Here is a 14831-nt window from a genome sequence, read left to right on the forward strand (position 1 = left end):
CTGCCTGATTTTGCTGTGTAAGTAATTTTAAAAACACGAGACTTTGCCTTTGAAACACAAATGAAAACCATAAACTACTCAATAAGATCTCAAATTTATCTAACAACCATTATTGACGAACGCACATCCATGGATTGAAGATTCTGCACTTCCTGCTGTACTTAATATATCGATCTCTGCAAAATTTCAACTTTTGAGAAATGCTTTATGCTTATGCAACATTTCTACCCTTGGCCATTTCGATAAAAACAACACCCAATATTCAACCGAGTCCAGTTTCACCTGACATAGTCATCAAACAGAACCTCATTATTAATCAATCAAGTCCCAACCAGACGCATTCAAGTACTAGCATTCTTAAACATGCCACGGAGATAACCCGGTACAAAATCGCTTCCATTAACTTGAAATTTTTAACATTATATTTATAGGTTACTGCATTGGTAAGGGCAAATATGAACGAGTTTTTCTGAAATATTCTGCACGACCTTGTGGAGTGAAGTCTTTTCAAGAAAATAAAACGAGTTCATATTTTCCCATACAAATGCAGTAACCTTTTTATTATGTGCTCATACGTAAGGCTTCATAATAAAAAACGTTACAAGAAACAATGCAATTGAATTATGATTTATTCCAAAATATATTAACAACCATAGATTCAACAATACACAATAACACTATTCATGCGGCCATAGCTCCGCCCAGCGACCTTTTAACTTAGTCGTGCGCTCTACATTAGTTTAAAAAAACAATTATCGTTTTCGCTCCACTAAAAATTGAAATTTAGAGTCATATTGTGAATGAATGCGTGTGCATTTTGTTTCTCTGTTGATCTAACTCAGTTCTGCTTTTCGCATTATGAGGGACTGGATTATTGGGTCAGTTCAGTGCAGTAAGGGGAATGGATTTCAGCTGGAAATGTAGGCTACTCGAAATTCTAACACAGTTTTGATGTTTATCAGGTTTTGCAAGACATGTCGGGTCGGATTTGAAGAACTAAGAAAGTGCATTTTGAGGAAGTTCAAGATCCATAAATGTAAGTATATTTATCACCATTCTTATTACCAGCTAAAGAAAACATGCTTATGCCCTGTCGCTTGCATAAGGGTGCTGGAGGGACCCTAGCTATGACCGGCATCATACAGTGTCTTCTATCGCTAGCTTAACATTGTAACAAAATAGTAACACCGGGAAAATTGAAAAGCAGCTGTTGTGTGACACCCCATTTACCCAGCGGAAATACTACTTTTTCGTCATCTTGGATTATTGACTCGTCGGCTTTAGTTTCCTACCAAAACCTTCAGTTGCATTTTTTATTCGCGAATGTAGTATTTTGACAGACTTGTAAAATGGTATGTCTCTGATAGCTATGCAATAGCCCTAGGCCTCACTATGTTTTTCTATGCCTTATTTTTTAAACACTAGAGAGCACTTGTCATAGTCTTAACCATTCTATTTGCGAAAAAATATGAATAGTCTCCTAAATAGCTGTATCAGTGATCAAAACGACATTTTCAATTACTGCGTCTCTCATGTTTGTTGTTGACCTAACGAGTATCACGGTCATTCGTTTGCTTCTTTGAACGTTTAGTTTCTGATTCAGTAAACTCGTCCATATCGTTAACTTTATCATCTATACTTTCAAATGGACGAAACAGCTGATCATTCACAAATGTAATCAACCAAAACATAAAGCGTCTACTACAAGAGTGCACATGGTTTGTTTACAAAGTAGTTCCTAATACACTAATCTATTTTGAGGCGCACATTTCGTCCAAGTGCGTGCAATATAAAGGTGTTCTGTATCGCAAAATACTGCACAATTCCGCTTACACTGTAAAGTTGATGATGTCAAAAATGAGCATTATAATATATATATATATATATATATATATATATATATATATATATATATATATATATATATAGAGAGAGAGAGAGAGAGAGAGAGAGAGAGAGAGTTCTTTGTATTTTTCTCCGAAGAGACTTCTTGTTTTTGGTGGGGTTGGGTATATAATAATTGATCGTCTTGTTTAATTAGCTGCTTTTGTACAAAGTACCAAAGTAACGAAATAACTCAAAAGCCAATTTCATGCCAGGAAAGTCGCTCCAGTGAATACCCTGCCTTATCACTATGCCACTATATTGATATAAAACTAGCTATGGAAGGCGAGTTATTCCAGTTGCTGCAAATGAGAATCAATAACTGGGAACTCAGTTGGTACTTTGCTTTCTTTATAAATCGACAGTTTTCCAACCACAGATTCAAATGTGCCACTATACCACAGGGGCTCGTATCGTTGCTTACAATTTACATGTCATATATGTACCATATAATAAGTTATTATATAATACACGTATGACAGGTAAATTGAAAGCAACGATACGAGCCCCTGTGCACTATACTACTATCGAAATTTACACTTGTGGTGTTATTATTGTGTACGTCTGGTGCATGCATTGCAGTATCTATGCTTGGGTACTCAATCCATAAAATCGTGAAAACAGTACGTTAAGAGTGAAATAAGGGGACTTAAAATCTTTCTAATATATGCCCCATTATATACATATAGAATACGGGTGTAGTCTCGTATTATTTATTTAAAAGATCATGCATTACCAAATATTAATCATGCTATCTTCAGTCAGAATATACTTTGTTTATGATATTTTGTACCCATTATAGTATCATGTTTGTCTTAGATAAACCTTTATGTAATGCTCGAATGGTACGCGTTTTTTGTCTGATGCATTATTGTTGTTATACATGGGCGTGCTGTGTCACATGTTAAGTTACTTATTTGGATTTGTTATATCCATTACTGTTTGTGCTATGTTTGAAGCCTATCATAAAGAAACGACTGATTATGTTATTATTTTCTTTCAGTGATCATCCATTTATGTGGTGCTCCGATCTGGTAGCGGAGGGATCTTGTATAAACCGGTCTTGCTGATAACGTGCAGAAGCGGATTTAGGCTACTGGCTAGTCGTACATGTAAGACATAGCACATTTTGATTTTGTTTAGGTGCCCACAACAATAAATATCAGCGTCAGGTCTTACAGGTAGGACTAGGCTACTGGGTAAAGGATTCTCACTCAGTAGGATTTGTAATGACAAAGGATATCGCTACGCATCGCTACGCAAATTTTACAGTATGTCCAGTGGTGCAAAGCGAAAACCTTATAGGTAGTGAATATATCTAATAAGACAAGGAAAAAAACAAAAACGTTGCAATAATGATTAAAGAACGTGATTGGAAACCAAATAGGTTTGGTTGATCATTTCACGTTTTTTGTTGTTGTTTTGTTTTGGTTTAAAATTGTAATCAAAGCGGATTAAGTATCCCAACAGTGATATATGTGGAAAATATCTGCTTTATTCACATTGAGACTTGTTTTTATTGTTTTTAAACCAAATGATATGGAGATAATTGTTGCAATTTTTTACCCAGCCAGTGAAGTTGAGCTTTGACCGTCTGCCTTGTCGTTGTATATTTATATGTTTCTCCAATGTTTTATTGGAGCACCAACAGCACCAAGACCCCATATTGAACATGGTGTGGATTATATATATATATATATATATATATATATATATATATATATATATATATATATATATATATATATATATATATGTGTGTGTGTGTGTGTGTGTGTGTGTGTGTGTGCACAAAAGTGAAACATTCTGTTGCTGGTGGAAGAGGATTACTGTGGTGCTACCTGAGTACTTACATTAATTAATTCAGTATGATAAAATCAGTCTATTAATTACAAACATAATGCTATCCATTCCTAGTCATTAAGATGACAGTGCAAGAGTCACTGTTATGCAATGAGCACAGGCCAGTGGGGTGGCCACAGTTCTTTGTCCTATTGCCCCCCTGTTTGTGCTTTTTTGTGGGGGGTTGAAAAATTGACAGGTATTTACTGGCTTTCCATCCACATTTTAGTTGGTGCAAGTAGCCATTAAAATTGATAAAACTGCAAGATGGCAATGGTTATATGTTTCACAACAATGCATAATAAATAATCAAATGCTTTTTTCAGACGTTTCAGCTGAATATATTTTGGTACTAAAAGGACAATAACAGTCCAACCATATGTCATATACACACATGATATTTTGTACACGGATAGGCAAGTGCTCTTTACATTACAATCAGTAATTAATGATATTGCCAATTTATTATGACTTGAGTGTATGGTCTTACATCAGCATAAAGTTCAGTTGAGAAGTGATCATGAATAACCATTTCCTTTAATGGTTAATTGATCTGTTTATTGTGATAATTGAATACCAGTCAACATCTTGCAGATGACTGGTTAATTTATCTGTTTATTGTGATAATTGAGTACCAGTCATCATCCTGCAGATGACTAAGTACAATAAATGCTTTTGACACAAATTGACAGTTATCAAATTACTGATCCACATGTCCAGTATAATAGTGGGATTATTGTCAAAATGGTTTTCTCATACATGGAACTAGTCTGGTGCGCTCTCCCCAAGTTCCAAGTTCTCTATTGATAACAATAGGTATAGGGTCTCAGTCTCATGTTAATTCTGACCTTTTGGAAAAGATCACGTTCGCTGACTCTATGATTAATCCAGAACTGTACCAGTGTGTTTTAACAGTTGTGTAATTCTTGATAAATATTGTATGCATTGTGCCGTGACAGTTGTAAACAAGTGGAAATATTTGCATAGTAATTACTGTGATTATTGTCAAAACAGTCTTCGTGCACATGGAACCAGACTGGTGTACTTTCAACAGGTACAGACTGAGTTCTTATTGATAACTTAGGGTATAGAGTGTCGGATTAATACTGACCTATCAGAAAATGTCAGTTTTTGCTGTCAGTGAATAATCCAGAATTATACTGAAAAATGTGCTCTAATACTAGTATCATTGCTGATAAACATTCTTTGCTGTGGCAGTTGTAAACAATTGAAAGTATTTGCATGGTAATTATTTTGATTAATGTCTAAGATGGCAGTGATCCATAATGGTGAGTGCTTTAGACCATTCAAGGCCCCCTCAAATACATGTATATATATAAATGCACAAATTTATTGAATGTTGTGACCAGTCCTGATTTCATTTCCATCCTAAGTAATAGTGTTAGAAATCATGCTTATTGAGATATTTGCTGTTTCTCCATGTTTAAAAAAAATATTTTTAGGTGCTTACTGGACTAGTAAGCATGATTCATTAATGGCTACTTTTGCATGTATTTTGCTTGCCTTAGATGGCTTGAAATTTAAGGTAAGATATATTGGACAGATGCAAATTATGTAACTTTATTATAATAAACATGTATAATGTATATATCATATAACATTGTGTTGTTGAGTTAGGCTAACACAGTCTTCTCAAAGGAATAAATACTTTCTTATTATTTAAATTAAAAACATCATCTTTTGATATTTTTTTGATGAATTTTATCAGTATCCAGTGGTTATGTTCGATTTCATGAAAAACTGTCTATTACGGGCTTAATAGTTTTTCAGTCCTTGGTTTATAGTCACTGTGGTACAGTTCTAGAGTAAATAGTAGGTCACAATGACTTATTCCTTAATTTCACTTCTTGTCTAGTACTAATAAGCATGGATTCATATCAAATTGGAAAGTGTAGTATCCAGAGTGTCCAAGATAGGATGCCTAGATTTTGTAGAAAGAGTTACTGAAGACAAATAAGTCATAGTGACCTTCTTTTGACTTACTTCCTGGATTCAGTTGTTTAGTAGTTTTGATGTGACTTCTATTTTACTGTAAGAAGCACTTGATCCATTTCAGATCAGCTAACAAGATGTATTTGAAGATTGTTCTGTCAAGTTTGTTCCTTCTCTTCCTGCAGCATCTAGCTCGAGTCATGTGAGTAATAATTTACATAACTTTAAAAAAAAAATCAGTAAAATTACAGTTTTATTACCAAATGAAGCAGTGATGTATGCATTTTAAATTAGGAAGGAGAAAGACTAATAAAAGAAAAAATGCTGATCTTGCAAATATTCTTGTTAAAAGTGGTGACTTTTATCATTGATACAAATCTGAAATATTTTGTCTTGAAAAGTAGTTCTGCCTTGACCTGACAGGAGATGATGGCTCTGTTTTATCACTGTATTGCATACCTTTAAAGAAGAAAAACTTATTAACTTCATGGGAGACAAATTCCATTATTTTATCCACAGGTATATGGCAAGTTTTTCAATTCCTTAACACATTTAATTTTACTTGCAATATATTACATATATTTGTTATCTCAGTGTGTAATGTTGTCAGTATCTTACAAAAGGTGTTGAGCATATATCATTGTGTATAATGTGTACCATGACCTTCGACCCGCAGTGTATGTTCTGCTTTGGTAGGTAAAGTTGTTGAGATGGATTGGAATTTGTACTATGTGTTATCAAAAGTAATTTGGACAGGATCAAGGCTGCATATTGTAGCATAAAGAAAGCGCTCTCTCTCTTTTGCTTCATAAGATTGACTGAAAATGATGTTTTATTCAACATGAAAGTCAGGTGTTTGGTATAAAATTATGTTTACGAGTGACACATTATGATCTGACCAGTATGAGACCTCTCCGGTGGCCTAGCGGTTAGAGCGTCTGCATTGGATGCGTTAGGTCGTGGGTTCAATCCCCGGCCGAGTCATACCAAAGACTAACAAAAATGGTACTAACAGTTGCCACGCTTGGCGCTCAGCATTAAGAAATTAGTGTTAGGACTGGTCGGCCTGGTGGCAGGATAATGTGACTGGGTGGGACATCATGCTACATATCTGCAGCATGATGCCCCAGTGCTAGACATGACTATAAACTGCCACACTTACAAAACTGCCACACTGCAGACATCATAGCGATATGACTAAAAAATTGTTAAAGCTACATTAAAAATCCAAATCACACACACACACACACACACACACACACGCTGTCCAGTGTGAAATGATTTTAAAGAAATAGCTGTTAGTCAGTAGTACTGGCTAATTTGTGTTTTGTATGTGAAATAAACAAAACTATGTATGTTGTTTTTGCATCATCATTGTCAGCAAAAGATTAGATTTCATTTGTTTTCACAGTGTATTAATTAGCAAAATAACCTTGGGGGTGGGCGTAATTCCATCATAAAAGGAAAGCAACCTATATGACTGCTGAAAAAAGAGCCAATTTATTTCATGGAAAGTTTCTATTTTCTGATTGTCTTGAATATTTTCATGGCCTACAGTTACAACATGGATTACCATAGGGTGGTCTACAATCATCTGCCTGGCCCATGCCGACTTGTACCTGGGGTTGGTAAGTTTTTATTTTTAGCTTAGATTTGAATTTTTTTTCTTTTTCTTTAACTCACTGAATATCACACCAACTGTTTAATAAATGTTAGCAATATATACAATGTATATATTGGCATCAGTAGTCCATGGGATGGACAGATTGAAGGAAAACATCTGTATGTAGTATGAACGTAATTTATGACTACAAATGTTTGCACATGAAACATCAGGATGTTACCTTTACACTGTCTCCGATGCAAACCTTGTGAGTAGCTTTTTCTTTAATGAGGTATTTATGGTACCTCTAAATCTTGCTATTTCTTCTTTAATTTCATTTAATTTCATTACCCAATCATAATACCTTTGGAGAACTACTACCATGCAAAGTCAACCCTCCCAGACACTACTTTTAGCTAAGGGATCTAAAAGTTGTCTGCCAACCTAGATGGTGGTTGGGCAGATTCATCTACATTTAGGTATAAGGATTGGTGACAAAAACCATGAACCTCTCAGTTACTACTTCTGCTTGTGCCAAGAAGCACACTTTCATCATGATACGCCTCATAAAAGGCAGAATCTACACAGAGGATATGACATTACAAGTTGGAGGAGTTTTTCATGTCAAAGGAAAGTATACTCCATCTATATTTCCAACTTTTTCTCTTCCTATGCCAACAAAGTTCTACCTACATTGTATATGATTTGCTAACACATTTTCGGTATCCATGTACCGACAAACTGTAAAATGTGTTTGAAGTCTTTAAAGTTAACTGTCCTGACATCAAATTCTGTAAGAAGCTGACTTATTCTGTTTCCTACAGTTATAGTCCCATATCCTTTCTGATTTGGATCATAGACTGTCGGCAAGAACAGAGCACCAGGAAAGTCAGCGTATTACAACGATGGATTGCAAGGCTTTGATACTCAAGTTAAAGCAATACAAATTAAAGCACTCCTCTTAATTTTTCAACTCCCATCAGTCACTTGCATCATTCTTTTTGCGTTGAAGAATCTGTAATCATGGCACAGTGATGGACAACTTCGTTTAAAACAAAATACTGGCCACTATGGGATTTTTAAAAATACCACGTGTGCTTTTATTTACCCTGTTTAAAACAAATTAATTAACATATATTTGTTTTTTTGTTTGTTTGGGGGGTACCAGCTTGGTTGGGAATTTGACCGGTTTCTATTTATAGGTGATTGTAAGTCACATGATCTAGCCATGCTGAAGATGAAGGCTTACACTCACACGAAGCATGGAAACACTTTAACTTTTTACTTTGAAAGTGAACTCTGAACCAAGGTTATTAATTGTGTGTGGATTAAGTTGGTGACTGACCATGACGATATTGGAATGGGATTACACTATAGTTTATTCCACACGGAATTGTGAATTTTATCCTATCTGTAATTCTGTCCATTTTCAGGTTTGCATCATTAAATGTTGCAAAAAGTACCAAATTCATTTAAAATATATAGTATAAAATAAATTAGGTATTTTTAGCTATATTTATGTGTGCGTATCTTTATGCCCTTAAGAAACTCCTTATGTATGTAAAATTTCATTATTTCTGGTACATACAGGTGAGTTTCCTTAGACTTGGAACATAATGATTCAATGATTCTACCTGTACATACCATTCTTGACCTTCCCTACAGATAGTAACATACTTGAGATTGTCTGCTTTCACTTTTCTTTCCAGATAACCATTATTTGTTATAGCTCTGTGCCCACTCAGTAATCAATGAACACATCCGCAAGCCCACAAGTTTATACTTCTCCTCCATTTAGGTGGTATTGTCATTATATTTTATCTGTACGCTTCATTGATTTATCAATTTCTGGGTCAATTTTTTTAGTTTTAGCTCTAACCGACATTGCGATTTTATGACAGGTGCAGGGCTATAGTTTTATATGTTTTGCTCTACTTGTCTTACAGACACATTGTCTTTTAAAGACATGTACAAGGCTGTAGTTTTATACGTTTTGCTCCATTTTTCTCACAGATTAGAACTATGGGCAAAGCGCAGAAACGCACAGCTAAGGATGAAGACATCACCAGTCTGAATGCTGACTTTTCCTCATTGTGAGAATTTCTGGCGGGCAAGGGAGAAAGTCAGCTCTTACCTTTCAGGGGGGCCCCGAGTGGTCTAAAGCACTCACCGTTCTGGATCACTGCCATCTCACCTCTGTCTGCATGGGTTAGAGTCCAAGGCTTGGCTAGTGTGGGTACGTGGGAAAGCCTGTCAGTAGCTTCTCGTGGGTCGGTGGTTCTTCCCTGGGTTTTCCAGGGTTCTTCCTCCACCAGTTATACTGGCCGCCATGTATAGCCTATCTTGTGCTGAAAAATGGCGTTAAACCCTAGAACAACAGCAACAACATTTTCAGTCATGCAATGCAGGACGTTGACAGGCACCAAAACAGCTGTGGCACCCAAGTCACCACCACATGACTCAGCATTGTTGGCAACATCCTCTACCTTGCCTCCTAGTGGTTTGACTTGATTCCCCTGCGGAAAAGCAAGGGACAGAGCTTATGAAACAGCCAGATTCCCTCTCAGTTAGCAGACATGTATTTGGATCAAACATCTTGTAATCATTCCAGCTCAATAATCCTGTTGATATCCTCCCCACACAGATGGTCTGTTTTTGTTTCAAGTGGCCTAGGTCATATACTATGGATCACAAAGGGCCAGACGGACAATCTTATGGGCTCAATCACTCACAGACCGCAATTCCAGTACTTCAAACCCGAATTTTGCAGACTTGTATAGGGACCAGTCTTAACCACATACCGTCTTGAGACACTTATTTGGTATGATGCCAAGATTAGTTTTCATGTTTCAACAGATATTGCTTCGCAATCTCTCTACACTCTGCCATGAGAAGAGACTCTTTACTCAGTGACTGTCTCAAAGTCACAATTTCCAATTCAGGGCATTCTGTGAGTTTAGTGAATGGCAGACCTTGTCACTCTTTGCCAGCTAAGTCTCATTCATTACAGGAGACCTTAGCGTCACCTCATGCAACCTAGAAGATGTTGCTTGTTTTCAAGTATATCATCACTTCTAGGCTATCTGATGTCATGAGAAGATTCAGTTTTCCGAACCTCTTTTGAGGACATTTTCTGCCTCTGAGCCCTGGAGTTCTGCCCCCCTCCTGCCACTCCATCAGCGACCTGGACCAGAACCCCAGTATCTGTTGATCTTATGATGAAATTGAAGAGTCCAACTTCAATGACTAACACAGTCTGGGAGAGTTACTGATATTTTGACCTGCCTCATCAGTTCATCAGTGTTTCTACCTTGGCCATATGCCAGTATTTCATTTGGGAACCCAAGCAGTCAACAGTTATACCGCCACTTTCGGGATGACAAAAGCCACACTTCATACATATGGATCTGATGGCCTTTGATGACACTCGGCAGTTAGTGCATTGCCGTGGTTTCAATGTTGGACATGTCTCTATGACTATCTTCCAACAGGCAGAACATAGATTATCTTCTTGCACACCAAATGCCTCAGGGCATTGGTGGGAGTCAGTCTCAAGAATGGCACGAGTACTAAGCAGAGCAGCTCAGCACACTTGGGTCAGTGCTGTAACCACTGCTACAAAATTACATTTGGCAGAATGCAACTCGGTGCTCTCTGCCTCAACTTTCCTGAAGGACCACCGTAAGACCAAGCAAAGACCACAGCCTTTATCCTCTGACCTTCAGTTTAAAGGTTAGGTTGAAGAAGTCCGCAAACAAGCCACCAAGGAGGCCAGTTCCCCTCCCCTGCAACCACAGCATTGATAAGGGATAGTAAGGGAAATCAACACAAGGACCCAAGGGCCACTTAGCACAAACACCTTTATGTTCTTATTCACAAGGTTTCCAGGTTGTTCCTGCAATTGGCATACAACATCAATACCTATTCAGCGCATTTCCATTGGGGCTTGACGTCAACCCCCCTGGTTCTTCACTCATATGATAAATTGAGCAATGGCACATGTCCTGACCATTTCTATGGTGGCAACATCAATTTATCTGGATGACACCCTGTAGAAACATCAGGTGAGTTATATCTAACACAATATGATAACCCTTGTTACACTGCTTACCATCCTGGGCTTATCATCAACATGGAAAGATCTGACCTAGTACCAGCTCACCAATTTGTTCATCTAGGTATGGAGTTCATTACATAGGCTACACAGTTTTTCTCCTTCAGGATCGGGCATTGAAAATCTGAACCATGTTGGTTTCTTTACTTTCAAGTAAAATTCTCTATGCCTACAAATTATTTCGCTTATTAGTCTTGTTCAATGCTTGCTCATTGTCCTAGGTTACCTTTTCATGTGCCCATTGCAAATGGTTCTTCTATCCTAATGGAGGCCAAATGTTTACCCACTGGACCAGCCTCTTCCCATCTGCACACAGTTGAGGCACCATCTGCAGGATTGGGGCATCCAAACTTGGTTCTTGGCAGTATACCTCTTCAGGTACAACCATGCAACATTACAGTCTGTACCGATGCAAGTACGGAAGGCTGGGGAGCCTGCCTACTACCATCCTTTTAAGAAGCCAGCAGTGCATTGTCTCCCCAGGAATGATATCTGCATATCAATATCTTGGAGATGACAGCCATTGTGAAAGCCTTTTACTGCTGGTAGGAATATTTAAATGGCAAGGGAGTTCTCATTCTGTTTGAAAACTCTTCAGTGGTGACTTATCTCAAATGACAAGGAGGAATCAGGTCCCACACCCTTGTGTCTGGTGTGGAACTTTTTTAAATGGTGTTGTCAACAACAAATCCACGTACACGTTTGCCATATCTGGGGACGCCTAACATACTAGCTGAATCTTTGTCCTGGAACAATCAATTAAATTATACAGACAGGATGGTCTCTTCATCTCTCAGTCTTCACTCAGATATGTACCCGGTGGGATCGACCATTGGTAGACCTGTTTGCAACATGGTGGAATACCAAACTCTTATGCCATACAACACCAAAACCAGACCAGTCATCCTATAGGCATACAACATGGGGATTTCTACTACAACACCAAACCAGACCAGTCATCCTATTAGCAGATGATATTGGGATTTCCACAACACCACTAATCCAGACCAATCTTCCTGTAAGAATATGATATGACGATTTCTATAATGACACCAAACCAGACCAATCACCCTATAAGCAGACTTGAGGATTTCTGCTACTAAGACACCAATCCAGACCAATCATCCTATAAGCAGTTGGCAAGGTGATTTCTACAATAACACCAAACCAGTTCAATTGTAATATAAGCTTATGACAAAGGAATTTCTACTGCAACACTAAGCCAGACAAATCATCATGCAAGTATACAACATGAAACCAAACCAAACTAGTTGTCCTATAAGCAGACAAATAGATTTCTGCTGTGGAGTAACCTACACCTTGGCAACAACTGTGGTGAAGCCAGCTAATGAAAAATTTGAATATTTTTTTATGAAGTTGTAATTGCATTTTAATTATCTGACATAAAATCTGCAAAGTCAGAAGATTAAAGCAACAGTTTTGAACATTATAAATTTAGAAACTTCTACACTCAGACCTCATTATTTTTGCCAATACCCAATTGTGGTTGGAGGGAGAAATAATTGGACCCTGTTGTTTTAATGTTTTCTGGAACAAATTATATATATATATATATATATATATATATATATATATATATATATGATCAATGAAGCAACAAAAACATGTTCCATTTATTGTTTCTTTGTAACAGATTATGGCTCAGAAGATATGCAGACACTGTCCAATGGGTTGACTTTTATCACCTCTGTAAGTATTCCAATGGGTTGACATTTATCACCTCAGTAAGTATTCCAATGGGTTGACGTTTATCACCTCTGTAAGTATTCCAATGGGTTGACTTTTATCACCATGTCAATGGGTTGACTTTTATCACCACTGTAAGTATTTCAATGGGTTGAATTTTATCACCTCTGTAAGTATGTCAATGGGTTGACTTTTATCACCGCTGTAAGTATTCCAATGGGTTGACAATTATCACCTTTGTAAGTATTCCAATGGGTTGACTTTTATCACCTCTGTAAGTATTTCAATCGGTTGACTTTTATCACCTCTGTAAGTATTCCAATGGGTTGACTTTTATCACCTATGTAAGTATTCCAATGGGTTGACTTTTATCACCTCTATAAGTATTCCAATGGGTTGACTTTTATCACCTCTGTAAGTATTTCAATCGGTTGACTTTTATCACCTCTGTAAGTATTTCAGTATTGTTAATAACAGTACCTGTTGGTAGACCTGTGTAAATATGTCAATGGGTTGACTTTTATCACCTCTGTAAGTATTTCAGTATTGTTTATGTATTGACAAAGGCTACTGGTAGTCCTGCATAGAAATAGCAGTGGTCCTGTGTATATTATCACCTGTTTAAGTATGTTAGTGTTGTTGATATATTAACAAAGCTTTCTGGTAGCCTGCATAGAAATAGCAGGGTGTCCTGTGTATATTATCACCTGTGCAAGTATGTCAGTGTTGTTGATATAGTAACAAAGCTTAGTGGTAGCCCTGCATAGAAATAGCAGTGGTCCTGTGTATATTATGGCTTGCAGAAACATTGAATTCACATACATGTAGTGGTTAAACAAAATGGTTGTGATTTGGTTTTTGAGGCATGGACGTAACAGTTCTGTTTTATGTGCTGGACCTTGGAATTTGACCTACTTTAGTGACTGTGATTCTATTGGCAGATATTTCTCCATCAAATACATTATCTGAAGACCTTAACGTTAGGAAATAACCTCTGCTATGTCTTTGTCGATCATATATATCATATAGATGAAGAGATGTAACTCTAATGGGTTAGCTCCCCTTGGTGGGCATTTGTATACAGGATGTTTACCAGTTGGTTAGTTTAAACTACCTCTCACACTGTTTACAGAGAATCCATTTTGCAATGTTTCAGACTTTCAGACCATCCAACATTTTTTCAGTGGTGTAGTATGTCAGAAGGTTGATTTATACAACATCTGATTTTTTTCTGGTGAATTTATTGATATTTAATGCTCATTGTTATTGTCCTTGAGGCATTGATTGGTAACACATGTAGTTTTCACCAATGAATTTTTTATCATTACTTTTCATCTTTAATTGAAGTTACAGCAAGTGATTCCACACAAAATGTATTAGTATTGCAGATAATATACATAATACAAGCTCTGTTAATGATCATTGCCATCTCACCTCGGTCTGCATAGGTTCGAGTCTTGGGTTCAGCCAATGTGGGTATGTGAGGAAGCTTGCCATTAGTTTATCATGGGTCGATGGTTCTTTCCTAGGTTTTTCCAGGTTCTTCCTCCACTATTTATACTGACTGCCATGTATAGCCTATCTTGTGCTGAAAAATGGCATTAAACCCTACAACAACAACAAGAACAACAACAACATGCTGTCATAAAGGTTGTCATTGAGCGAATTGGAGTAAATTGGTCTTTAACCTAGTTTTTCATTACATTGGTCTTAAGCTTTGGATGGACT

The 14831-nt window shown here is 37.0% G+C and overlaps 1 protein-coding gene across 3 annotated transcripts in view; it reads left to right on the forward strand.

Moving 5' to 3' along the window:
* Positions 1–2792: 2792 nt before the first annotated feature.
* LOC149790171 (serum paraoxonase/lactonase 3-like) overlaps positions 2793–14831 on the forward strand; it is a 64845-nt gene continuing 52806 nt past the window's right edge. The window contains exons 1-4 of one of the 3 annotated variants that reach the window (XM_089972163.1): positions 2793–3065; positions 5804–5881; positions 7237–7307; positions 13051–13106. In XM_089972163.1, coding sequence (XP_089828289.1) covers positions 5817–5881; positions 7237–7307; positions 13051–13106 — 192 coding nt within the window. In that variant the 5' untranslated portion in view covers positions 2793–3065; positions 5804–5816. Of the gene's footprint in view, positions 3066–3125; positions 3190–5803; positions 5882–7236; positions 7308–13050; positions 13107–14831 lie in introns of those variants that run through there. The other 2 variants (XM_089972162.1, XM_089972161.1) reach the window with 2 other exon arrangements.

This window comes from Sinohyriopsis cumingii, chromosome 10 (genome assembly GCF_028554795.1).
Source record: "Sinohyriopsis cumingii isolate HCF-2022 chromosome 10, ASM2855479v2, whole genome shotgun sequence".
NCBI lineage: Eukaryota > Metazoa > Mollusca > Bivalvia > Unionida > Unionidae > Sinohyriopsis > Sinohyriopsis cumingii.